Source organism: Parus major, chromosome 19 (genome assembly GCF_001522545.3).
Source record: "Parus major isolate Abel chromosome 19, Parus_major1.1, whole genome shotgun sequence".
NCBI lineage: Eukaryota > Metazoa > Chordata > Aves > Passeriformes > Paridae > Parus > Parus major.
Genome location: NC_031787.1, coordinates 5,908,483 through 5,934,716, shown reverse-complemented (window position 1 = coordinate 5,934,716; position 26,234 = coordinate 5,908,483). Strand labels below are relative to the sequence as shown.

At 41.5% G+C, this 26,234-nt stretch overlaps 2 protein-coding genes across 4 annotated transcripts in view; one reads left to right on the top strand and one right to left on the bottom strand.

The window, feature by feature from the left end:
- EFCAB5 (EF-hand calcium binding domain 5) overlaps positions 1-20,356 on the bottom strand; it is a 35,720-nt gene extending 15,364 nt beyond the window's left edge. The window contains exons 1-10 of one of the 2 annotated variants that reach the window (XM_015646581.1): positions 20,269-20,356; positions 19,472-19,540; positions 17,493-17,601; positions 16,969-17,053; positions 16,561-16,867; positions 13,030-13,605; positions 8,995-9,151; positions 8,673-8,736; positions 6,815-6,885; positions 3,260-3,415 (exon numbers count right to left, since the gene is read on the bottom strand). In XM_015646581.1, the coding sequence (XP_015502067.1) occupies positions 3,260-3,415; positions 6,815-6,885; positions 8,673-8,736; positions 8,995-9,151; positions 13,030-13,511 (930 nt within the window). In that variant the 5' untranslated portion in view covers positions 13,512-13,605; positions 16,561-16,867; positions 16,969-17,053; ... (1 more) ...; positions 19,472-19,540; positions 20,269-20,356. Of the gene's footprint in view, positions 1-3,259; positions 3,416-6,814; positions 6,886-8,672; positions 8,737-8,994; positions 9,152-13,029; positions 13,606-16,560; positions 16,868-16,968; positions 17,054-17,492; positions 19,541-20,268 lie in introns of both variants that reach the window. The other variant, XM_033518961.1, reaches the window with a different exon arrangement.
- A 225-nt stretch (positions 20,357-20,581) lies between these two features.
- The window catches only part of SSH2 (slingshot protein phosphatase 2), a 91,721-nt gene continuing 86,068 nt past the window's right edge, over positions 20,582-26,234 (top strand). The window contains exon 1 of one of the 2 annotated variants that reach the window (XM_015646576.3): positions 20,582-20,692. In XM_015646576.3, coding sequence (XP_015502062.1) covers positions 20,630-20,692 — 63 coding nt within the window. In that variant the 5' untranslated portion in view covers positions 20,582-20,629. The remainder of the gene's footprint in view (positions 20,693-26,234) is intronic. The other variant, XM_015646575.3, reaches the window with a different exon arrangement.

The following is a 26,234-nucleotide window of genomic DNA, read 5'->3' as shown; positions in this document are numbered from 1 at the left end:
GTGCAAACATTTCTTCTTGTTATTTGTCTTTCAGTTGAATATATCAGATTGTGCTCTGATCCTTTTAGGAGATGCACAAACACACAACGTTTTTGAAGGTGCTCCCAGATCACTGTGGAATATTTGGATCCTCCATTCAGTATTTCCATTACACACACTTAATTTCTCATTCAAATTTCCTCAGCTGTTACTTGTCACAATCATCTGCTGGTTGCCCTGAACTTTGCAGTGCTAATGCATAATTTTACTTCATTGAAATAGGAATAGATGAATGAAGTATTATTAAAAAGAAAATAAGGGTGTTGCTTTGGGATTCAGTTCCTTTTTTGACATATTAAAATAATGTAATTAGAGGATTTAGATAACTCAAATTCTTGAAGAGTTTTTTCTTATTTGGATCTAATAGTTTTATTTTTATATAAATATAAGTAAATATATAAAAATAGGTAAATATATAAAAATTGATAAAATAGCTGAAATTGTCAAATATTAATGGGGGTTTATTTACTTATTAAAACATTTCCACTTTACACAGATTTGCCATTTTAGCAGGGGTTCCTGTTATTTCAGGACACTTTTCCTTACAACTTACCCTGGGAAGAACATGTCACAGTATAGCCTTCTATAGAAGAGAGGAGCACTACAGCAAGAAACCATTTCCAACTTCTCTCCCCAGCTCTGCTATTTTTCCTAATTCTTAAATTTAGAAGAAAAGTGCCTTTTATTTCCACTTGGTGTGTGACTAAGGAGGCTGATGACAGATTCCTGCCCGCCTCCCCTTCGTGCTGCACCTTGTGAGCAGGACAGGTACAGCCTCTCCTCTCCACAACAGAAAATCATCTGTGTTTGTACAGCTGCCTAAAACTCAGGGCAGCTTTAGTGCCCAGGGAGTTGAAACACGTTGACCTAATTTTTTTGTCACCTAGATATTGGCAGGTGATGATTCTCAGCTGTTTTCAGCAATGTTCTGTGACCTATGAGTAATTCCTTTGACAACACAGACTAAACCAGACTTGCCATTTAATCAGGGATAGGTCAGTGTTTAACCACTTGATTGTTTTTCTGGAAATGTGATGTGTGTATCCTGAACCCTACAATGAGCTTGTCAGTGAGCAAGAGGGAAGAACAGACACTAAGAAAAGGTCATGAGAAAGCAGACTTTGTTGTTGCTGTACCACAAGAAAGATAATCAGGACTGTCTCAAACTTCATTAGCTTGAAAACTAATCTCTGACTCAATTAGATTTAATTTTAAAATCCCATGTTTAAAACATCCCTGGAAATGAATGCATAGTTATAAAAGAAACTGATACAAGTGAGCACAGAGAAAATAAGCTAAAATTTCACAGAGCCGTTGCCTTTTGAGGTATTATAGCACTGATCCAACTGTGTTCTGGGATTGTCTTGGGAAGTTTCTGCTGCACTGGATAGTCCAGGCTGTCCTTGCTGAGCTGCCATCCTTCTGGATGCATGCATTTGAAATCATAATAATGATCATGTGGATACCTTCTAATTTGACTGTAATTTAAACACTGCTTTCTCAGCTCCCTGCTCCTAATTGCAGCTCATTGAGGCAGCCAGCCACACTCACCATGCAGACTGGAATAACTGCCTGCTACCAAACAAATGGAAATTAGGAACTGAAACAACTGCTTTGCTGTGCTTTGCAGAATGAGCTCTACAGGTAATGGATCACGTTCAAGTGTAGAAGTCTTTGGGTTATTTTGCATTTTTATCTCCCCTGTGGGTACAGTAGAACTTTACAAAAGAAACCAGGCCAGGTTTAAAAGAGCTTCGTGCCCCACACAACACTTTAGTGAACTCAGTTTGCAGGGCAGGGAAGGAGCCTGGAAACCACAAGTCTGTGCTCTGATCAGGTTTTTTTTCACAGCACTGGCATCATTGCTGATAGCTGCTCACTGCTGTTGTGTTAGTATTTTTGGCTCTTTGCCTCTGAGATTCCAGTGAGATTAGCAGCATGGAGATGGTGATTACTGCCACAGAAATAATAGCAAGAAAGTCACTTTAAAACATGAAAGGAAAGAAGGGATCCTTTGGAAAAGCATTGCAAAGACAGGACTTGGGTTTGTATATTCCTGTAGCCAGGAGGATCCATCACAGCCCTTCTTGACAGAGCTGTAGGAAAGTGAAATGTCTCCTAGTTGGGAAGCAGACACATTTCCTCCCTCACCCCTGAAACAGCAGCTTGCCTGCTATTCTCTAAAACACACTATTGGTGTTGAAACGAGCCCTGTAATTCCTTTCTCTTGGCAGTAATGACATTATTAGCATGACATTGTAGAGCACAGTTCACTCTGGGTAGGCACTGCAAGCATAGCTGGAGTAGTGCTGGGTGGAATATAAAATTTATGTAGGGGAGAAAACTAAGGTTAGGGCAACTGCTTGCTCTGTAGTAGCCAGCAACTGCCAGACTGAGGGTACTCATAACAAGTACCACACTTTTTGGATAAAGGCCAAGATTTTAGCAATAGTTTATCCCATTGATTTTTTTAGTTCCTACTATTTACTAGTTTTCTAATGAGTCTAGCACTTTTTTTGTTTGCTTTTTAATGGAGATGCAGGTGTACTGGGAGGATGATAGAGTTTAAAGCTGCTGAAAATCAAATTATGGCTTTTGAGTTTCATTTCCAGCTCTGTAACTGACTTACTGTATTTTAATTTCCTGTCCATAAACTGTGGCTGAAGTTCACAGTACTGTTCTCAGAGAGGCTGTAAAGGTGGATTATTTTGCATTTTAAATTTTAACTATGAGATTTATTGATAGAAGCCCCTCAGATCTATAAAATAATTCAACAAAATTAATGCAATCTATGTAATAATTAAAGTAATGTGCACATTTGTTAAAGTGAATCTACATCAGATTAGCTTTGCTGAAATGTGGCTGAATAGATAAATTAGCACTCAAATATTCTGAACATGCTGTGGAAGCAGGTAATTTTTTAGAATTAAAGGCCATGGGTCAATTTCTTCTCCAGAATCACCAAACTTCAGTCCCAAGTCATCAGTTTAGGTAATTCCATTTCTAATTAGCCATCCGTTAGTAGGCTATTGGATGTTTCTGTATCTAAGAACTATGAATTTGACAACAATGCAGCAGCTATTGTTCTCTAAAATACTGCTGAGTAAGCACAAAGAGAGGCTCTAGAGTTGAGAAAAAGAAAATGCAAGCAGTGACCCAGAGAAATACCAAACTGGGAGCACTCCCACATTGAAATTAGACTGAGGGCTGCTTTGCCTACCTTTCGATAATCACAAATGTGGAAGAGGTCAGTAAAAATTTGCCTCCTTGTATCATGTTTTGTTGCTTCTTGGAAGTCCTCAAAACATTTGAGGAGATATTCCATGATTTCTTGGAACTTGTCACTTGAAACATATTCAATGTAGGAAAGGACAAGCTATGGAGAGAAAGCAGCATGGTTAGCTTTCTTCAAGCATTTTTCCTTTAGTTGAACTCCTAAAAATCTATTACGTGCAATCAAATATTTAGGAATTTGTAATTTAATCTGCCAACACAATACAGACTTGGTGTCTACTTCATTCTCCCCTTCATAAGGAACATTATTCTCCAAACAAGCCTGGGGCACTGCAAAAATGTATCCTGAACAGTTCCTTTCCTGGGCCAGAGGTCACTTACCAAGCTCAAGCAGAGATGCTGGATCAGATCTTTCCTATGAAATGTGGCTTAAGCTTGATTTTCTTGTGGAGGATTTAAGTTCTCCATGGTTTTCTGCAGCATTTAGTATTCTTGACTTCACTCCCAAGGAGGCATTTTGAGCCATTACATTCTGCAGGAGTGACAGTCACTCAACTCTCAAATGCCACAAAAGGAGCACTGCCTGCAATTTCAGTGTTTAGAGGAGCAGTTGGATACAATAAAAAAATGGAAGATCCTTTTGAAAATGAGCCTGCTGTCACCCCAGTCCTCTGACACTGGGAATACTACTGACTTGAGATTGATTTTATGTTCCAGCCTTGGAGACACTTTAACACTTTGGATTTATAGCCATGTGGCTTTTATGAGCAAAAGCAATATGGTTCTAAAAATGTGGTGTGCATGATATAAATAATAATGGCCATCAGAACAAACCACAGTCCCAGAGCCTGGGCTGAAGGTTTCTGGAGCCAGCCACACTAACAGGGAGCCCATACAGTTAAAAGGAGGAATTTCCAAAGCACAGAAGGTTTCCCATTATCCCACTTTGAGAGTATGGATACCTGACATAAGTGCTAAAATATCTTGGACCTGTTGAAATCCTACACAGGCAGCTGAAATATTAATATATGTTACTATTATTCATGTCTATATTGCATCATTTCCAAATATATGGGACAAGTGGAAAAGAGAGGAAGAGCAGAAAAAAAGCAATGGCCTGAGGGGTGGCTGGTAGGAAAGAAGAGCTCCTAATGCTATGTGGGTTTTTCCTTCATTTCAGCATGAAAACAGTATGTAGGTTGGAGAGAAGGTGGCACATCTAGGGCTATGGGTATCCACCAGCTTCTTGGGGTTATTAGAACCCAGAGCCCTGTGACAGAGGAACCTTAAAGGTGTGGCTGTTGGGATAAGGAGGTTGGACAAGCAGTTTGTTATTTTGGATGTCACCTTGATGCACTAATACTGCTGTCTAACAGCTTCACAGGACACTTTACAAGCACCATGTGGGCAGGAGGCACCATCACAGGCTTAAGCCTTTCTTAGATGATATGCAAATTACTGTACACATAATTACCATACATTTATTTGTTATTAACTGAGAGATTTTGATACCTCTCCAAAGAAAGTTGGCATGCCTCCTTCTTGATGCCCAGAGACCTTAGTGTAGTTTGTGGACCCAATAGCACCAAAAACAATGGATCTTTTCTTCTTGTTGTTCTACTGATCTCACTAGAAATGGAGGAAGCCATATGCAATCATGGAAAATAATCTAACCTTTAAAGCCTGGTTCTGACCCTGCAAAGGCAATATGAGCATTTCCCTTGGTGTCCATAGCTTTGTGCCAGACTGTTGGGGGCTCTGTATGTTAGAGCACAAAGCTTGTGAAATAAACTATTAAGAGCTGGTCTCTGGGATTTAAATGCTTTTCATATAAAAGACCCCACAAAGGATGTAAAAATACAGCATCCACTGTTCTGCATTTTTGAAAAAAAACCACCCCAAACACAAAAAACAATAATGTGTGAGGTCTCTCTACTTACTTTCTAACAACCTTTAAGTAACACAAAGCTGCACTGAATTCAAGGAAGGAAAAAAAGTGCTATTTAATTTTAAGGTCCATTAAAAGCAATGCTTTCCACATAGAAAAGGGCTGTGACCAGCATGGAGGAAGATGATCTCTTTCTGGGTTTGGTGGATGATGGAAAGGGGTGAACAAAGGTAAATTGTAGCTGAGAATTAGAAGAAGCCCTGTCCTGATAATAGAACAGTTCCCAAGAGAAGTGATGAAAGCCCCATCATTTGTTTCAATTAAAACTGGACTGGAAAAAGCATCAGAGAATATGTTCTGAGAGAACATTCCTGGCAAATCAGAAAGCCTGACAATCCATGTCTTTTGTGCTTCTGATCTCTGTTGTCATATTTTTAATTGAGTTAAAATAAAGAGCACACAAAGTATATTTTAAACAGTTTTCTAATGCTAATGGAGCATGAATTCATTCAGTGATTATATATATGTACCGTAGGGGTTATGGACTGATGCTTCATTGCAGTAACAAAAGCAATTCTCTGGGCTCTCATTATCCACAATAGTCTTCATAATTAGATGCAATAATTCTGAGGTTAAATTCAAAAATATCTTATTTCATGCTTAAAAAAACCTTCAACAAGTTACCATAAAAATGCATCTCTGTGCAAAATACCAAACATGTGAGTCTTCTGAGAGGGAAAAAAAGCACAAAAAATCACACATGGTTGCTTGGAATTAGTCTCTGCACAGCTGCTTTATACTCTGGTTTTAATTATTATAACAGTATTATAACACTAGCACTGCTGCAATGAGGGTCTGCCATTATTCCTATTCTAAACACTCCTTTTCACAGGTTTAATTACCCAGCCATAAAATCTAGCTCTGTCACAGGTAGAAATTGCTGGTAAAGCCTTGGCCTGGACAGCTTTCAATAAATATAGTTTGAACCAGACTGGTTGTTTTCAGCTTAAGAAGCAGCAGAGTAATGGGGTGAAACTTCCAAGTACATTTATGATTTTGATGAGTTAAACCCATGCTTCTTATGCTTCCCAATGGCAGCTTTTGAGTTTAAAACTATTTGGTAATGCTTCATTAATATTTATGAGGCTTGTTGCAGATTGTTTATGGTTCAGACCAGCGACAGTTCACTTCTCATCCCAGGTCTTCACGATGTGGTTCATCCTGGTTAATGGAACTTAGTCAGAAATAACAATACTGTGAAGATGTTACTAATTACCCTAGGCTAAAGTTGGTAGTGGGATACCAAACCTCCTGTGAGCAGCCAAGCAAAGTCTGAATTCACAAGTGATTCAGGGCTTTGACATTCTAGAAAGGGACAGGGAGGGGTGTCCTAAAAACCACTACTCCAGGAGTAACTTCCCAAAGAGCAGCACAGGCTGCAGCTCTGAGGAAAGCAAAACAGCTAGCCAGAATGAAAGTGTTGTGAGAGCAAAGGATGGAGATAGAATGTGAAATGTCCAGATACAGCCAGTTACCTGGGATGCTAGAGAAGGGGAGCCCTTGACTTACTCCTCTGGGCTGTCCCCAGAGAAATGCTGACACTTTGTGATAAACCTCACGTTCTGAACCAAATGCTCTTATTGAATTTCTCACCTTTGTGAACTCATTTAGCCTTACTGTTTTTTCCAACGTGTTTAAGATTTTCAGCGTCCTGTCATGGGTTGCTGGTAAAAAAAAGAAGGGATATTGGTTTAGAAAGCAACAGTTGTGATTTTGCATATTGTATACAAATTATCACACATTGTGCTGTTACATTAGCTTTCTTCTCATGTTGGATGACATTTATTTGAGGTTGTCCCACAGTAGCTGAAGCTGTCTGACTGTCCTGAGACCATCTAACCATCTAAATCCTCTTGCATTTCTCTTGCTCAGAATCTCCATTTAGCTATTCAGAACTGTGGAATTATATTTATTCTTGACATAAGTTGGTGCAAATTGTGATGATTTTAACAGTACTTACAACTAATTATGTGAGGGAGGAAATTATTTTTGATTTAACAAACAGATAAAACTGCCTTAGAACTCTGGAGACATGGATTCTGCTTGGAAGAGAGGAATCTGAAAATCATAGTAATTTTCTCAAGAATATGGGAACATTTTTACTGATGATCATATTCAAAAGTATGTTTTGGTCAGTTTCTGTGCTGCTATAATGGAACTGAGAAGATACATCAAACATCTATATAGGTTTCTGAATGAGTTCTTTGAGAACAGACATACTATTTCTGTTGGCATTATTTTTCTGTTCTTTCTTCTGAATATATCAGGAGTAATGAGAAAATTCATCATAGAATGCATTTATCTCTTGTTGGTTAATATGTTCCTAAACTATACATTATCTTTATTAAACTATAAAACATAGTGTAGTGTTCCGTTAATTACATTAAATGCCATTAAGTGAAATAAATGAAGAAATGGAGCCTATTAGGGAAATAGTACAGAGAGCACTCCCAGCATCTAGAGAGCAAATATCTGGGCAGGAAATTCCTTCACAATCTCATGTTCCAAGGTCTGTTTGCAGTGGGGAACCACAGCTCCACAACAGGAGCACAGGGGCTGTGTTTGGCAGTCACACAATGTCCTGCCAATAATAGATGATTACTCAGAGGAACAATTCTATAATTCAGACAGTGCTGATGAGCTCCAGGCAGAGGTGACTCCAGCAGCCACAGAAACACTCTCTGGAATGCCCTTTTTATCATCCCAAATCAGCAAAGACACATTTGTTATCATTGATGATCATTATGGGCTCTTGATGTAAAGGGCTGGCAGCAGGCTTGTGTTGCCACTTCAGTGTTCCTGGTTCTATTCAATTATCATCATCTGGGGAGGTCAAGTGTAAGTTATATAAAGTGGACAGGAATTATGGAAATCTTTTGAGCTGAGTGCTCTGGTACAGAGGCCCTGGGCTGTGTGTCACTGGATGCCTGGGACTGGCAAAGGGAATGGCTTGATGAGATGAGCTATTGGGTGGAGCATTAGGTAAACCTCAGCAATGCCCCTGAAACCATAACAGGTAACAACAGTGTCAGACTTTAATTTTGTTGATCCCACCTTTGTTCCTTATCTCCCAGTATGCCAATATTTCCAAGACCTCTCATGAGACAAACAAAAAAAAGGAGGAGGTTGGTACAGTGCTTCTTAAAAACAGCAATAAGCACATGGCAATGTCTGGCTAATAAGGTATGCAAGTGGAAAAGGTCTGCATCTGGTCTTTCTATCTCCCTGAAAGATTTTTTAAACATTTTTTTCCATACTTTTCAAGAACATATGAATTAATTACATGGTGGTTCAGTCTCTTTCCAATCTATCTGAAGATTTGTGGCTGATATCCTGGTGTAATTACTCTTAGAGATTCTTTTTCTGTTATCAAATCCATTTGCTGTTTTCTCACAGTTCACATAATTCAGATCACAGCAGTAAAACTAAGGAAGACACATTGAAAACTTGCCTTTTCTCATATCTTCAGGAATAACATCAGTGACATCTGGAAAAAACCTCATGGCACTCTGAACCTAGGAATCAAGATAATAGTCAAAGGCCTGAGTCATGCAGACAACAGCAGACAATTCTTAAAATACATCACCCAGAATAATCAGAAATATGGGCCAGCCATGGGTCTAATACACAGGTAAGATTTGTGGACAATGCCCTGTCCCCTGATCCTGTGGTGGCAGAGCCACCACCCATCCTTGCTGCCATGCCAGGGCACATGGCACTAGAACAAATGTCCCTTTCATCCTGTCTGCAACAGCAGGATCTCCCCTAGTTACCAGTGCTGCTGGGATTCTGTCTCTGCCATCCACTATCCACTCCTTGAACAGATCTGTCAACACCTCCTTTCTCCTTGCTGTCTCCTCAGCTCTCTGTCTTTCCATCTCCTCCCTTTCCTCACGTCTGTTCTTTGCCTCAGCCCTCATCTGGGCCAGCCTGTAGGACATGGGAACATGGATTAGAAAGTTACCACCATAGACATACTTAGGACTGATTAAGCCTACCCTAAAGAACAAAACGAAAGGAAGCAACTCTGCTGAAATTCTTGTCTATGTGGAAGACATTTAATGGAAAATCATCTGTGCAGCTCTCCTAGTTTTGTGTCATTTCAACAGCGACACATTTTACTTTCACATTTATAATGACATTCATCATTTATTGTGTAGATGTCCTTCAATTTTCTTTCAATTCTAGCAGGGAGACAGGTGCATAATTTTGCTACAGTTGATTTACCAACAAAATTGCATCAGTCTTCATTGTCTCCAAACCCAAGTACCTTTTCTCACAAGCACTTCACTGGCAAAGAGCAATGTTCAATGAAATTTCTGAAGCAGCCTCACACAATAGAGCCCTCACTGCCTTAGGACAGAGATAATACCTCAGCCTCTCCATCATTTTGAACACATAGAGCTTGCAGGTTTGGACTGACAGTCAGCTCCCTTTCTTCATGCTTCTGTTTTCTTTGCTTCTCTAAACACCCAGCCATGTTTTTCCCAATCCTCCATTTCACACAACAAAACAAATGAATAAAATTGACCCCGAACTCATCTGCTTTGATTTTGACTTTGTTAATTTATGAAATGGGGAAAAAACCCTTTAGGAAGGTCAAAATGCTTAAACCCAAATGATCAGTTCAGATAGAAAGAAGAGCTCCTGTTCACGGAGGCTGCTGGAATCTCTCCACACTGAGGTAGCTGCTCATCTTTGTGGCCTTCACACACTCTGTAGCTACTAAGAGAAAGGGGAATTGCTTCTCTTTTGTACCTGAGAACTCCAAAACGTATATTTTAGCTAATGATTCCTGCTCCCTTCTTCCCTCTGTGTTTCACATGCTCTGAAATGGGCTGATCCTGTCCCTGCTCTCTTCCATTCTTCTGGGGTCATCCTACCCATCAGTATAATCCATCAATATTTTCTTTAATGAACAGAAAAACCTGTTTTACATGTCACAGCAATACACTTTGATCACAGTCAGTTTTATCACATGGTCATTGTTCTTCATGGCCATTTATCACAGAGGTTTCTTAATGAATCATTTGGTTCCTTAATCGATGGTGGGCATTGCACAAGTGCTGCTGAGGCAGCTCAGCCTCGGGCACTTTGATAGCAGGGGAAGGGTAAAATATTTTTCCATCTTCTGACTCCTTCCCAGAGCCAAAGAGCAGAGAAGGAATGCAGCAGATACCAACCTAAGTGGACAAACAGATTTTTCTCCAATGTATGCTGCAGCAGGAGAAAACCAGACCATTTGTAGAGGTAGCTCCTCTCGAAACTGGAAGCAGAGCCTGCTCAGAGCTGCCAAGGTGCTCTGGTGATTAATTTGGGCAGTGTCCAGCACAAGTTACATTCTGTGCTGCACCTGCATTGGGCTGCAGTTTTGCATTCATTTCTAGGGTCCTAAAACTGGGCAGAGGCATCCTCTGCCTGGTGTCCCTCAGACAATAATGGCAAAACAGGGATAACAGCACCAGGCACCCATTGCAAAATGAGCTTATTTGAGATCAGACATTTCCAGAAAAGATGAGATGGCAGCAAGGTGACTTCTCCCTGCAGAACCAAACATGTTTCCTAAGAATAGAGTTGCCTGCCTCCCACACAGGGATGGGTGAGTCAGCCTGAAGGACTCCCATCCCTGGACAAAAGGCTCTGTTTCAGGTATCAGTCCATGTGCATAAGGAATTTCTCCCATCTGTTCTCTTTCCTGCCTTGACTCCCAATCAGGTAGCAGTTAAAGAGAAACTGGAGAAAGGCCAAGAGAGCTCACTGAGGATAGGTAAGTGTTAGATGGGAACCTGTGATGAATCCTGCCTTGCCTGAAGGTAATGCCAAGGCTCCCACGACCTCCATTTGAGCCAGAATTTCATTCCCCACCTTTCTGGTGATTAGATGAGAAGTGTTGAGCACAGACTGGCACTGCTCTTGTAACAATTCTGGCCTGTTTGAAATCCAGTGACTCACATGAGGAGTCTCACTGCTGTGTGGTGTTGTTAAAATCCTGCATTGCTGTGATTTAAGAATCCCATGCAAATCCCACAATACAGCCATCACAAATATGTAAATCCTGAGCTGCTGTGAATGCAAATCTCATGATACTACTACCAGTGGATATGCAAAACCTGCTACAGCCATGATTACATAATCATGGCAATGGCAACCCTGGCAATGCTGTTTTTGCAGATATTTATTTTTGTAAGCCTTGATAGCCACCTCCTTTGACTCAGGTCTGAGAGCTACAAATTGAGAACCTGTCTCCAAATGTAAAAATAGGCTTAACAGCCAAGGTCAAGATAACAGGTCATGGGTAGCCAACACTTTGCATTCAACAGGAAAATCTTTCTCCAGAAACCAGCTCTGATTCACAATGAAAACCAAGAGTATTTTAGGAGGGGAAAATAAGCCCATAAAAGAGAACCAAACAAAACCCCAATCCAAAACCCCAGGAAATTTTATGTATTTTAGTTCAATTACTTTTTTAACATAAAAGTGAGATATGGTCCTGTATCCAGGTGTCCCTCTGTGATGCAACAGGAATGATAAAATTGTTCCTAAAGCAAAGTGGCGAGGCTGACATCCTAAGCATCCCCCCAGAACAGCCTGTGCTTGAATGAAAACTCACTGAAAGATGTATTTCCCCAGCTCATTTGTTTCAGTGGACCAACATGTAAAAAATAGAAAATAAAACTGAAATTATTTTATCAGTGACTATGAAATTCACTTCTCACACTGTCTTTTTATATTCACATCAGGCATGCTTCCTACAAACTGCACCAGTATGTTTAATGGAAATGTGGAAACAGAAGCTCAGATAGAGAGACTAAACATATTCTTTTAAGCATTATAATACTGGCAACTTCAATTATCTTCATTTAGGAATTATGCATAAGACATGTCAACATTTTACTTCCCTAATTCCTGACACTGAAACCAATATTCAAGGTGTATGAACAATTTATGCAAATACAAAGTCATTCAAACAGAAGTCATTATTCTACAAACACAGATACAGAATAAAGTGATCTAGTAGTGAATAAGTCATTTTAACATTAATCACAGTCGCCTCTGGATCATGTATGAACTGAAAAGTTCACATCTATATTTTCCTGAAGACAGCAATGAAAATAAAGCATTATTGTTCATCTAATGTTCTTACATTCTAACCTTAGCATTTTGTAAAGTGTCATGGAAGCCCTTTCCAATATTCATTAAATATTACACTAAAGCAAACAGCCTAGAAATAAGCAACAGAACAAAATACAAAACAGTTTCTACTTTAAAAGGAAAAATAGAATATAAAATGAAAGCTTAAATAAAAATCCCAGGAGAAGGAGTTTCTACAATGTGCCAGGACAATGTTGTTGTCTTGGTCAAGAGAAATCATCCTGAAGGAGGAAAAAAGGTTACGTTTTTATTAAGTTTGGAACACTACAGAAGAAATGATCTAAAGAGTGTCCAGACCTTTGATACTAACGCCTGTCCCAAATAGCTTCTGTCACTAAGCTAGACTGGTTTGGAAGAAGTTTGCATTGCTCATGTGTAATTAAGAGAGAGTTTAAGGAGGAACTATATCTTTGTGAAGGGCAGAATATTGCCTTAAACAGGAATAACTAGTGTTTCATTCTGTGTGCCATGTTCTGGCATTTGTCCTGCTTCTCAAGTTTTTATGAGACAAATACCATCCCTAGCACTGCACTCCACAAAGTGTGTTTTGCTCAAGATTCTGCCAGCCAGGCTGCAGGGACACCATTCCTTTTGTAAAACAGAGACCAAGATAACAGCTCTGGCCTTGTGACCAGCCACACTGTCAGTGCTCTCACCTCTGTGATGTTGTACCTTGCTTCAAAGATTTGAGCTCCTCCAAGACCACCTTCATTTCTCGCAGGTATGGGCCTGGTTTTGGAGGAACAATATACTGAGGGTTATGCCTCATCAGGTATTCTCCAAGATAATTAATGGGGTTAAATCTGGTTGGTTCTTGGTCTGATACAAGCACGTGGTTTCTTTCCACTTCCATTAACAAATTTTCTACTCCTGGGATTAATGTAGGGAGGAGGCTGTCGAGCAAATAGATGCGAGTATTGAGTGTCTCCTTCTCCTCATTGTACCACTCTCTGGCCAGCCAGTCCCCGGGTTCTCTCCTTCTCACCTTTGCTTCTTCTGCCTTTTGTGCTTGAACCAACTTCACCTTTGTCTCCTGCAGACTCAGACACCTTTGTTGTACCTTTTCATGAAAACACTCTTTCCATGAAGTGTAGTTACTAGGACATGGCACTTCATCACGCCCCTGATTGCTTTCCATCTCTGTTGCAGTCCTGTGCTTATGGCCAAGTTCAGGATCTTGTAGATCTGCAGATTGGGCTGATTCTTCTGGCTGAGCAGCTATACCTCAATCACTGTGACACAGAAAAGAAGCAGATGTTATATAAAGCCAAAAGATGCAGCAGTGCCCTAACAGGCGACACAGGAATAGAGTCAATTGTTAGGCACAAACTAATATTTTTTTCTATATTCCTTTTTTATTCTGTTACTGCTGCTTTGTACTCTTAAATAAATACAGACCCTTTACTTCAAAGATCAGTAAATGATTTATAAAGATCAATTATGTATCACAACAGCCCTTGGAGACAGAGAAACTAAACTAGTGTGTTCCTTTCTTAGGGCAGAAGAAACTGAGACACAAAAGGGGAATGATTAATTCCTGGTCACTTAGAGACTCAAAAAACAACCAGTGAACAGTTCCCACCAGCAGAATCCTCTTACCCCCAGCACATTATTTCTGTTCAGGTCCATTCCCTGCCTCCAGGAAATCCAGTGGATATGAGACAAAGGAAGCAAGTAATGGAAAATTCCAAATACCCAGGGGCAAGATTCCTTTACATGCCTCCTCTGCATCAGCTTTTCTGAAGCTGTGAAGAACAGTGAGGAAGCTTGTCCCACAAACAACTTTAACTGTGGCAACTCTTTTTTGCTCTGGACATTTTGTTAAGGTAACAAGAACACAGGTGCACGGGTCAGCAGAGCTTCCACAGAATGTAGAAACCTATACCATGAATTCTGTAATTAAGTTGTTCACAAGCACTTTATGCTGTAGATCACTCTGTAAAAGAAGAATTCCTTTACAATCTCAACCTTCAGTGCTCAAAATGTTAATTCTGTGAAATACCAGGAAAAAACTGAGCTGCTTGCAAGGCACAATTTGAAAAATGTTTCTATGTGTCTCCATGCATTTACACACACAAAATAGAGCAGAAACCTGGCTACTACATGATTCAAAGCATGAAAAATCAGTAGCATGCTGTAAATCCCCGGGTCAGCATTAAACACAACAGCAAGAGAAAGGTGATATTAAAAAATAATCTAACACCATTCCAAATTAGAGATGGAACTCCACTCTGAACTTGTTGCCACACTATCCTCTTCAAGTTTTTGTTTAAAAAAGTTATTTTCACTGAGGTCTTTCAGTTTTCATAGGAGATCCAGATCCAGAGCTTTCGATATGTATTGCTCTTCCTGTTTAAGCATTTGTAGCTGTTCTGAAGCTGTTCAGCCTTCTAGGAAATGCATAAATGTGATCTACATCCCTCCTGGCACACAAATTTAATTATCAATATGTTGACCTTCTCGTTCATTAACACTGTTGGAGTACAAATACTGCCTGGATGGGTGGGATGCTTCATAGCATTAAATTTCTGTTTTCTCAATGGGCTTGTTGGCATCTTCCAGTAAATTTTTTCCAAAGGTCCATTCCTGCTGGGAAATGGGATGGATTTCTGGCTCAAGCTGTCTATCTCACCCACAGAGAGGGTTTTAGGCTGGTAGTTGGTTTTGCCACCAAAGGACATGAGCTGGAAAGGGGTCTGGATTTACAGTGGTAGAAAGGGGAACCTGTCTACCCTGTGGAATTGTTCCTTGCTTAGGTGAGTTCCTTTCAATAAGCTGTAAAACCAGACTCCTTGGTTCAGAGCAGGGTGTTAACCAAATGTTCTGGTCACATTCCAAATCAGCTGGTTTTGTTGTGCCAAAATAAACTGTTCTTGTAGTTTCAAATACTTCTGTTATTTTTAAAACATCCTTTATGAAACCCTCTGCAGTTTCTGTGCAATGCTAAAGTGACAACTGCACTCTGCTTTATGAGGTGGCTGATTCTGAAAGATGATGAATATGTTTTCTACACTGCTCTCAACCTTTTGTTAGGATGGTTTTGAGGATTAGTAAATGTTTTTAAAGGATCTCCATGTTTCTGACCAAAACAAAACATGAAACAACCAGTGTGACTGTTCTTTCTCAATTCCACAGCATCCACATAACTCCAGGAATGGAAGCAGAGCATGGAGAACTGTGCCCAGTGCTTTAATGCAGTACAGATGAAGAAGACTAAGAGGGTATGGAAGAACAAAGAAAAAAATAAACAACACAGGAATGCTACAATCAGGACATGAAACTTGGGATTTGTGGAGGATTACAGAGACACACAACGGATAAGACTCCATTGGCTCATAACCTTCAGTGCTGATTTTCATTAGTTGAGAATTTGGCCCATTAGGAAGAATTTCTCCACTGAAAGAGTGGAGAGGCATTGGAAGGGGAGGAGCCACCATCCCTGGGAGTGCTCAAGAAACAACTGAACGTGACACTCAGTGCCATGGTCATATTAACATCGTTGTGTTTAGTCAAATGTTGGATTTGATGATCTTGGAGGTCTTTTCCAAACTTAATGATTCTATGAGTCTATGATTTTACAATAATATTGAGAGCTCTCGGGGCCCATGGCATTCCCAAATGGAGCCCAAATAACAGCAAGCATGGAGCACAGAAGCAAGCTCTAGAAACACCCAGGAAATTTGAAGTGTGATATAAAGTTTCCTGTAAGCCTTTGTTCAAGCTAAAGGCAAGATAAGCTTTCCATTATTTAGTAGGATGCCATTTCCCTGGCTCCTTTTCTGTGAGAAAAATATTCTTGCTGGAATCCCTGCAGGTACAAAAAGATTATCTCTGTGTTTTCTGTACAAAACCCAAATCTGCTCATAAACAATATTCTTATGGTTTCACTGTTACTCTGTTAGAGAATTTTGATGGGCGGGATAAAGCCAGGAAAGACTAAAGTTTGTTTAGGTAAATATTTTCAAGATGTTTGAGTTACAAAAGTATTTTCAAAAACAAAGCCAAATCTCTTCGACATTCTATTGCTCAGAAATAATTTTGCCTTTCCCTCATGTGTTTCAGAGAGCATATTTATCTCATCACAAAAAGCCCAATACCCTTTTAATACATGATCTTTTCAATACAATTAAAATTCTAAAATGTTTTCTCCTTTGCTTTTTGAAGCTTTGAAGAACTGTTTTTCTTACCTTTGGAGCAGGTATCAAAATAGATCTTATTCCTCCTGCTTTCAAAGTGGCTTTGCAAATCAACAGGGATTTAATATATGCCCATCTGTTCTCAACCATTAAAAATCTTGAAGTGAATTAGGGATTTCTCAGACCTGCTGTGGAGCTGGGCTGTGAGTTTTACTCCTCTGTGTGTTTGCAGTTGCTAAGCAATAATCCCAAAGGTTGCTATATCTTTCCACGATCAGAATTGCTGTAGGTTGTCTTTTGGCTTTGGCACAGCCCAACAGACTCTTCTGTACTGAACTTAGAACATTGCATCACATGACTGAAAATAAAATAAAATCAAAAAAGGACTATGAATAGCAACAGAGAACATTAAGAGAAAAAAAAAAGAGAGTGAATCCACAGGTGGCACTGACAGGTTACCTTCAGATTCAAGGTTCACAAACTCCATAACTGTGTCAAGTCCATTACCAGCTGAAGGGAGGATGTGTAAACCAAATGTGAGGATCTTAGACATAAAAAGAAATTTATTACAAACTCGATTTAAACATTTCCAGGCTTTCTTTATTGTGTTGCTTTGAAGCAGTCTTGCAGGAAAGGCACACAAGCATTAACGAGAGGGGAGTGCACAGTGCCATTTTCTCAGACTGCTTTTAAACCTGAATCTAAAGGAATTTGATGAATCTCCTTTCATAATCTCTCCTATATTCTTTAAAGAATAATATGACAGGAAAAGGAGAAGGCAAAAGACAAGCACATCTACGACAGGCATTCTGCACCCACTTACACGAATGTAAATCAGATGCCTGTTCAGCAATTCCCTTGGGTTAGGCACGACTACCAACTGAGAAACTTACAGCAATTTCTGCCAGGAAATAAGGTTTATCCAATGATGTTTCTTTCTTTGTATTTTATACTGGAAGTGGCAAAACCTTTGGATTGCCTACCTGCAGGGAAACTGAACTGTTACTTTATCTATGGTATTTGTCATTGGAACAGCTGCAAGGTGCTCTGCCCTCTATTAGTCTCCATTTCATGGAATAGCCTGTAAGAAACCTTGAAATAGAGGAGGTCAACTTTCATGTGAAAAATACACTGTAATAAATTATCATTTCTTTGCTATTTATTTGGAGAAACATATCAGAAGGAAATATACTCATTGCAGTGTATTTCCAAGATGTGTTGAAGTCTAGCATCAATTATGTTAACAAAATGAAGCAGAAAATTAGTGCACAGAAGTAATTTAAAATGAGGCTTTAAACTGGATTGTGCACTTTTTCCTCAAAGCAGTTTGCACATGATTAATTCCTGTTATCTCTTCTCCCAGGTGGGCTTGGTTTTTCCCCTTTGCAATTCAGAATTCTGTTGCTATTACAATTACCTTACAAAACTTTTTGAGAATGAAACATAAATATAAAAAAAAAAAGATTATTTTTTTTTCAACCCCCAAACAAGAATATACAACTAGATCTTAGCAGGATGGATCAAAACAGCTCTATTTTTATTTTTCTGGAAGTGGAATCCCGTGGGTTAAGCAAGCCTTTAATTGTACCCTATCTAACTTGGCTGTTATCCCTTAATGTTTTTGCTAAGCAAAGTATATCCTTTTATTATGCCACCAAATACTTGCACTGTTGACAAAACAATGGGCTGAATATGTCATCACAGATGTTTTGCTGGAATTGCATCTTCTATATTTTTTTTTTTTCTTTTTCTGTGTAAGGTACATTTTGGGAGCACTCTTTGTTTGCTTTCGCAACTGATACCAAGATTATGCAATAAAAGCCCTAACACGTAGTAATAATAAGTTGTGTTAGCCAAGGAAATGTTTGCAGTGTGTTAAATAGTCAGTTTTGGAAAAGTGTACAAAACCAGCTCATGTACAGCTCTTCTTTTAAATGCTACTCTGGGCTGAAGCAGCAGGTGCTGACCACAGTGCTTCCAGCACAGGAAGGAATAAGGCCACAGACTTCCAGTCTGTTTTCTGTACCAACACTGATGCTGTGACCACAGCCTGCCCTCTAATTGCTCTTTTCAATCCCAGTACATCTGCTTTATAGCTTCCTCCTCCACATTTAAATTCTGCTGCTAAAAAAACACTTCACATGCAAATTACACCTTTCTAGAGGCTGGAGGACTATCACAATTTGTCATTGTTGTAGCTAATAACTGATATGTTGGACTTCTAGTGAACTGTAGATAGCAACTCCATTGTTTACCTGTGGTAAATGTTTTGTAAAAGAGTTTGCTGTTCAAATACCTGGAAGATCTACAGAGTATATGAAAATTACACAGAAGTCTACTTTGGAACGTGGTTTAAATAATCATTTTTTGACAGTAATCCTTGCATGACTCGATCAAAATCCAGAATGAAACACCAGTCTCAGGTGAGGGAACTGCTACACTACTCTGGGAATTTTAGTCTTCTGTCAATCCTCTCTGTCAATGCAGACGTACGTGAACATGAGCTACGGGCCTGAAAGCAGCCCTATACTTGCATGTTCAAGACCTTAGCTTGCTGTGCAGCCTACTCTGTGAATTGTTTAGTCCAGTTTAGGGAGCCTGTCCTCCATCCCTTCCTCCATTCTCACCTGTCCACCAGGAGGCAAAATGTCCCATTTTTGCAAATCTGATTTCCCCATCATAGCCAAGTCCAGCTACAGGAGACTCCCGGATCATTATTTCAACTGAGGAATAACCTAAAGAGAAACTATGTGTCTTCTCCAGTTCTTAAATTTACAGGGGGAAAAGTGCCCTCAATCTGAGGAACAGATTGACGCAGCATCAGCCATGTACTTAAATGGAATCTATGGGTTGATACACACTCCAGAAAAAGAGTTTGTTCTGCTTAATGTTTAGAACAGTTTCTGGTTATCATATGTAATGTTGTCATTCAATACCCAAGACAATTCTTGATTCCAGTCACCTTTTTCCCATGAATTTTGTAGATTCTTGATCCAAATTACCTCCTTTCCATTAATTTGGTGGCACCAGGCTGAAATTGAAAAGCAAATAAGTTTAATAGCACTTGACCCTTTGTTTCAGACCCCCAAACACCAAACAGTTCTGCATCTGGGAATGTTTGAACGCTTAAGATGCAATCATTAGATGTGGGTTTTGGTGCTTGGATGTGTGCGTTGATGTACGAAGAGATGCTATACACTTCTCATTATGGAGTTACTATTGCTGCCTAATCCAAGGAAAAGCGATGTTATGTGACTATTAATGGCAACATTCACCATTTGGCAACTTTTCCACCAGTGGTTGCCATACCCACTATCCCAGTGGGATGGGATTCCACAAACCATCACCAGGCAGGAGGCACATGAAGGGTGCCCTGCTGACATACATTAATAAAAGCCGCCTATGAGGCTGAGGGACCCGGGGGAGACGCCGAAACCCCTTCAGTAACCGGGGAGAGAATGCTGGGGCACTCCAGGTCCCTCAGGGCTGCCCATCGCAGCCCCCTCAGGGACCGGGGTGGAGATGCCGGGACCCTCCTGCCCATTGCAGCTTCCTTAGGGACCGGGGAGGGGATGCTTGGGCCCCCCAGCCCATCCCAGCCCTCTCACGGACCGGGGTGAGGATGTCGAGCCCCCCAGCCCATCCCAGCCCTCTCACGGACCGGGGTGAGGATGTCGAAGCCCCCAGCCCATCCCAGCCCTCTCATGGACCGGGGTGAGGATGTCGAGCCCCCCAGCCCATCCCAGCCCTCTCACGGACCGGGGTGAGGATGTCGAAGCCCCCAGCCTATCGCGACCCCCTCAGGGACCGAGACCGGGTGATGCCGGGACCCCTCAGGAGCCGCCGGCGCCGCGGGGGTTAATGCGGCGCGGCCGCCAGGGGGCGGCGCCGCGCGCGCGCTGACAGCCGGCGCGTGCGCGCTGGCGCCTCATTGTGCCCGGCCGGCCCGGCCCCGCCGCGCCTCAGTCGGCGAGAGGCTGCGGGCGCGCGCGGAGCTGTCGCCGCTGCCGCCCCCTGCGGCCGCCGCCGCCGCTGCGCCACCTCCGCTCCCCTCCCCTGTCCCCGCCATGGAGTGACGCCCCCGCCGAACGGCCGGACGGGGGGGGCCCGCCGCGCCTCGATGGCTCTGGTTACGGTGCAGCGCTCGCCTACCCCCAGCGCCACCTCCAGCCCCTGCGCCTCGGTGAGTCCCGGCGGGCACTGAGGGCAGCGCGGCGCTCGGCGGCCGTTGGGGTCCGGCGCGCGGTGCTGCGCATGCGCTGCACCCCCTCTGCTTCACCCCCCACCCCGGTGCCGCCGGTGTCCGGGCCCCGGGCCGGGGGCGATGCGGGCCCACGGTGCCCGGGAACGAGGCTCACACGCCCCTGGGCTGTGGCCTGCTGACAGCCGAGGGGACGGGCGGGGGTCCCGGTGCCCCTCAGCAGGCCCGTGCTGGGGCAGGGCAGCTCCCTCCCGGCCCTCATGGGGCACGGTGCCGGTCGTACCCAGCCCCTCTGTGAAGGATGGGGCGGCGCGGGGCTGTCTCCATAAAACCGCCCGGTTTATTCTGTGTTCATTGTATGCGATGGGAGAGGCGGGAACCGTGTGTGGAAGCGACCTGACATGGTTGGGGCTCCGGTCGTGCTCAGCTGATCTCATCTGACAGCACCCTCTGGGTATCCCCAGTGCCCGGCACTGCTTTTGCGGACAGCTAAGGTGGTTTTCTCCCCCTTTTTTTAGAGCGGTGCATGTAATCTTCGCAGGGCTGTGTTAAGCCCAGGAGAGACACAGACCGGCCAGATTCCAAATCCCTGAGTGAGATGTGCAGCAGGACAGATGTTTTTATTGCTGCCCTGGGTTGCGCAGGTGGCTCTGAAGGCTTCTGCCTTTCCACGCTCTTTAAACTTGGGACAGGCTGTTGTTTTGTTTGTTGTTTGTACTTCTCTATTATAAACCCCTGCATGTTAACCCCTTAAGCTGCTAACTACCCTCTGTGTGCCGCTTCTGATGTAGTCAAGGATGAGAATGAAAATAGCTTTCACTTGTGTACACTTAGATCTAAGTTAGCATTTATCCTTAAAAAACCTCATGCATTATCACATTGCTGTTATGCTTGGCTTGCGAATGTTTGGAGGAAGAGGAGGAAGAGAATAGTTGAAATCCCAGTTGCTTTCATCCTCAGTGGGGGGAATGAAAAAGTCAACTACTTTGAAAATATTTCTTGTTGTGTTCGGTGAGCTCTTCTGAAAGTAGATAAGCTGCTTGACCTGCCTGCCCCAATGGCATTTTAGCTGTCAGAACACTTACCTATTTTTTTCGCCCTCTTTCATTCCCATGTCTCTCCAGAGATATGTTTACTTAGCAACACAGATTAATTTTACTTATACTTACCTACTATAAATATTAATGTGCTGCATTACTTCAGAGATTTCTTCACCCTTTCCACTATTCCTTTTCCCATACATTTATAGCATTGAATGCATCTAGTGAGAATAGATAGGTCTGTCTTGGCATCTTCCTTCTTTCTCCCATTTGGATGCATAGACCCTCCCTTTGTTAAATATTTTATATATATATGAACAATTAGTTGTATCCTCTAAAGCTTTTCCATCTGCAGCAGCCAGGCTGTTTCCCAACCAATTAAATTAAATTGAAACCGTGCTGATATTTGGATACTACTTAGTTGTTAAATATAAAAACAACTCCCCGTGGAGTCTGATGAATCCAGAGGATGTAGCCTTGGATTTATGTGTCTATATTCTCTTTCTCCCATGCCATGATGTGGAGGTGTATTCTGTACCAGAAATAAGTGTGTGGCATATTCCTGACCTGGTTTTGGGCCTGATAATTACTTCTGCTTTCTCAGACTTCTCTTGTACTATAAAGTGAACTTGATTTTCATCATGATCTTAACTGCTATTGTTTGAACACTTCTGTATTTCCTGTTGCAACTTCCTAACCACACTTCAGGATAGGACTGCCCTTTTAGCCTCTTAAATATCTGGGGTGGGTTGTTTCTCTCTCCTTCTGTTAGAGCTTGTGTGTGTTCCTCCTTTGCTGCAAGCTTCTTGTTTCTTAATCAAAACTTTAGTATCATTTCAGATCATTCTCCTTGGTTTGTGAGCAGGGCAGACACATTTTTAGTCCTTCGGAAGGCTTTGGTCTAAGCCTGCCATGCTTGCCATTCTCATGAATCCCTGCCAACTGCAGCAGGAGGACTTGGATTCTTTCAGTTTTAAGTCAAATTGTTTCAATCAATTTGTTGTAAACTGATGGTAGCTTCCTTTGGCTGCCTCCAGGTTAACTCTTCAAATGAAAGCTCATTTTGCTCGATTTTATTAGTACTATAAGGCTCTGTCCTTGCTGTTTCTGAGCAAAGATTATCTGGCAACTGCTGGAACTTGTGGGCAAGGGAGGAGCATGTCAGTGTGCAAGCATATGGCTATGTCTAATTCTGTTTCCAGGTCACTAAGAATTTTGAGGACAGAAATGGATTCTCTTTTTAAATTGCTTGATGTCTTTTTGCTTCAGAGATAAACTTCTCAGACAAGGAGAAAGGGTGAAATTGGTGTCCTCAAACTGGACTTTTTGCATTAAGTGTGCCCTATAATCTGTTATAATTGGTTCTTAAGGATTCAGGGGAATAGCTGATCTGAATCGCTCTGAAATTGGATGGCTTTTATTTATAGGTTTTTATCTTGTTCTCATTGCCACAGAGCATCTCATGAGCATTCATTTCAGGGTAGTTTATGCAAAGTGTTGATTTTACATTTACAGCCCTCTGATTGCTTGACGACTTGTAAAATTCCTTTAATTGTCTGTCCAGACTTTGGCTGTTTCTTTTGGCCTTTGGTTATGCAGTCACTCTTGAGAAATAAGACTGCAATCTTCAATCCTTACAGCACAACTGTTGTCTTCTGATATGCCTTGGTAGCAGAAAGTGGTGACAGACAGGACTGTGCCACAGTAAAATACAAAGATGCCTTGAGGTCCTTGAGGTCCTTGGTGCTAAGGTTGATGTATTGTTGCTCAGTGCAGTTCTTGGCTGATAATTACATGTATTGGAAATAATCTATTGAAACTTGGCCTTTTAAAGTATTTTTGATGCACAGTTACAAAAAAATTGTGTCTGTAATTTCTGGAAATTCTATTTTCCTTTTGTTTATTATATCTCTTTCCTGAGAAGTAAAGAAGCTGGGCAGGCAATCTGGCCCTGGCTGCTCTCACAGTTCACTTGTCTTCCCTACCCTGAGGGAGACAATATGCAACAATTGGAAGGGACCAACTGACCCAAAAAGAGAGGATACACTGTGTATATATTACTCTAAAATGCACAGTTTGGGGGGGAAAAAAAAAAGCTAAAGCAAATGAAAACCTAAACCATTGGACTTCTCCTCAACCCCAAGAGAACAGCTTGAGCAGGAAGTAGAGTCCTGAAAATGTGTTTGGGAGTGTCTGTCATGTTGTGCTTGGAAGCTCCTTGCTGGTAGAATGTACAGGAAATATTTTCACTTCTTTATGGGGAAGCTAAATATAACATTTCTCTACCCCTGGTCCTGTAATTGCTGTTAAATAATGTGGTAATTGTGAGATCACTTAATCATTGGTAAGTCCAGTCTATCTCACGTAGAACTTATTTTTCTATTTTCCCTTTTTTAAAAAATAAAGATCTTGATTGCTGCTGCATGGATAAGGATATGGAGAGTTGATTTTTGGAGGGAACTACAATGTAGCTGGGCAATCAGAAGCTTCTTATGAAATACTTAGTAAAGTTAGGAATGCCTGATATTTAAAGATGCTCTGATCAGTAAAGATCATCTATTGTTTCTTGATTTTCTCCAGCTGATGTCTTTCAGGTATAGCCAGAGCTCATTCTGAAAACTGAAGTTTTCAGAGGCAGTGGCCCAGAAGAAAGAGCTGATTTCTACTTTAGGCAAACCTTGCAGTGCCCTACAGGTAGCTGTTTCCTCTGGTGCCAGTTGTCACCATTTGGGAGATAGAACTGTTTCAGTGAGGTGATCTGTAACTTCCTGTCTTTCAAACTCCTGAAAGCCCTGTGAGGGAACCAGGAGGCCTCCACCTCTTGCTGGGTGTGATGCTGTGCTGTTAAAAGATGATTTCTCTCCAGCTGGACAAGACCAGGCAGTTGGAGCACAGATAGTTTTTGTGTGTGTAAGTGCATTCATGTGTGATGAGACTCTCCTGTTCCTAAGGCGGTTTGATGGTTAAACTGTGACAGAAGACCTGTCCTTCTCTGGAGTATCTGCTGCCTGTTGTATGCACACTTACCAGGTTTCCTCTAGGATCTGCATGAAACACAGTGTCCCCTTAGAGGTGAGAACGGTATTTGCATCTGAGGAGGATGATGACAGTGGAATTGCAGCCTCACTTAGAACCATAGAGAAACATTATTAAAACTTGCAGAGTGCATGAGAAAATCTTTATCTCCTTTTAAGGTCTCTAACTCATTTTGTAGCATATCTCAACAATAAGTTGATTTCAGTTTTCACCTCTTGAATTCCAGTGGCACATAAATTCTTTTGTTTTGAAAAGGAGCTTGTAATTTGAAAATGAAAATAGCTTGTAATGCTGTAATGAGTCATTATCTGACCAGTATTGATTCTTGCTGTTTAAGAAATGGAAATAAGTTGAAAAGGGCAGGGTACAGTACCATCTACAGCCATTCTGGGAGCCAGTGACATGTTTATATAAGTGGAAAATGCTATTTTGAGTGGAGACTGCCATCCACAGAGCAGTCTGTGCTGGAAATATTCTAGCATAAGAGAGCTGCCTTTATGCAGGAGTAATGCCTGAGGATTTCCAGTTACTGGAAAAAAATCCTGAAAAATCTAAAGCTGTAACTCTTCTGTCTTGGGAATTGGAAAAAAATAAAAATAAAAAGGAAAATAGCCTTTGGGCAGCTTAGCTCAGTGTAGCTGCTCCCTGATCACAGCCTGCAGCTCAAGGTTTCATTCTTCAGTCACAACAAACCACATCTTCCCAGGACCAGCTGAAGCAAGGGGGCTCTTTGCAGGCTTTGCAGTCTTCTCATCCAACTCACGCTAATGCCATTAGCAAGAAGTACAAATGGAGCTGCTGGTTTGTGACCAGTGAACATATGAACTGGCCCTGCCACTCAAGAGCACTTAGGCTGCTCAGCTGCCTGTTCCAGGTGTTCCAGTTGTTTAGTTCAGCCTCTGATTTAAAGATACTTCCACTCTGTGCCATTGATTTGCCTGAGCATCGATTTAATTTGATTATTAGGTAGTGACAATGAAGCTCATATCTTTTGCATAAATGGGGAATCTTGGAAGCAAGAGAAGAAAGAGGTGATACCTATTTGAAGTAGTCAGTGATTTAAGCAAGGCACACACTGTTTCTTACCTTTTGACTGGAAACTGTTCCTCTGGAGCGCTCTTTTTAAAGGGATAAAAAATTATAAGGGCTAAAAGCCATTTTTGCATTTCTGAGTTGAGCCATATAAATTGATTAAATTACTGTCAACCCAACCATCTGCAAAATGTCTTACCACAATACTGCAATATTGCAATGTGTGTGTTCACGTGTTTCAGTCAGCATTTGGGCAGGCTTCTGTATATAGGGGTTTGAATGTGTCAATAGCTTTTTGCCCAAATAGAATTCCTCTGAATATGCATCTTATCAGCGTTGCTCATTGCAGGCTGCTTGCCTCTCGGAAGGCAGAAAACGTTGCTGTGAGATGAGTCACACACTTTAACAGCTTGTTG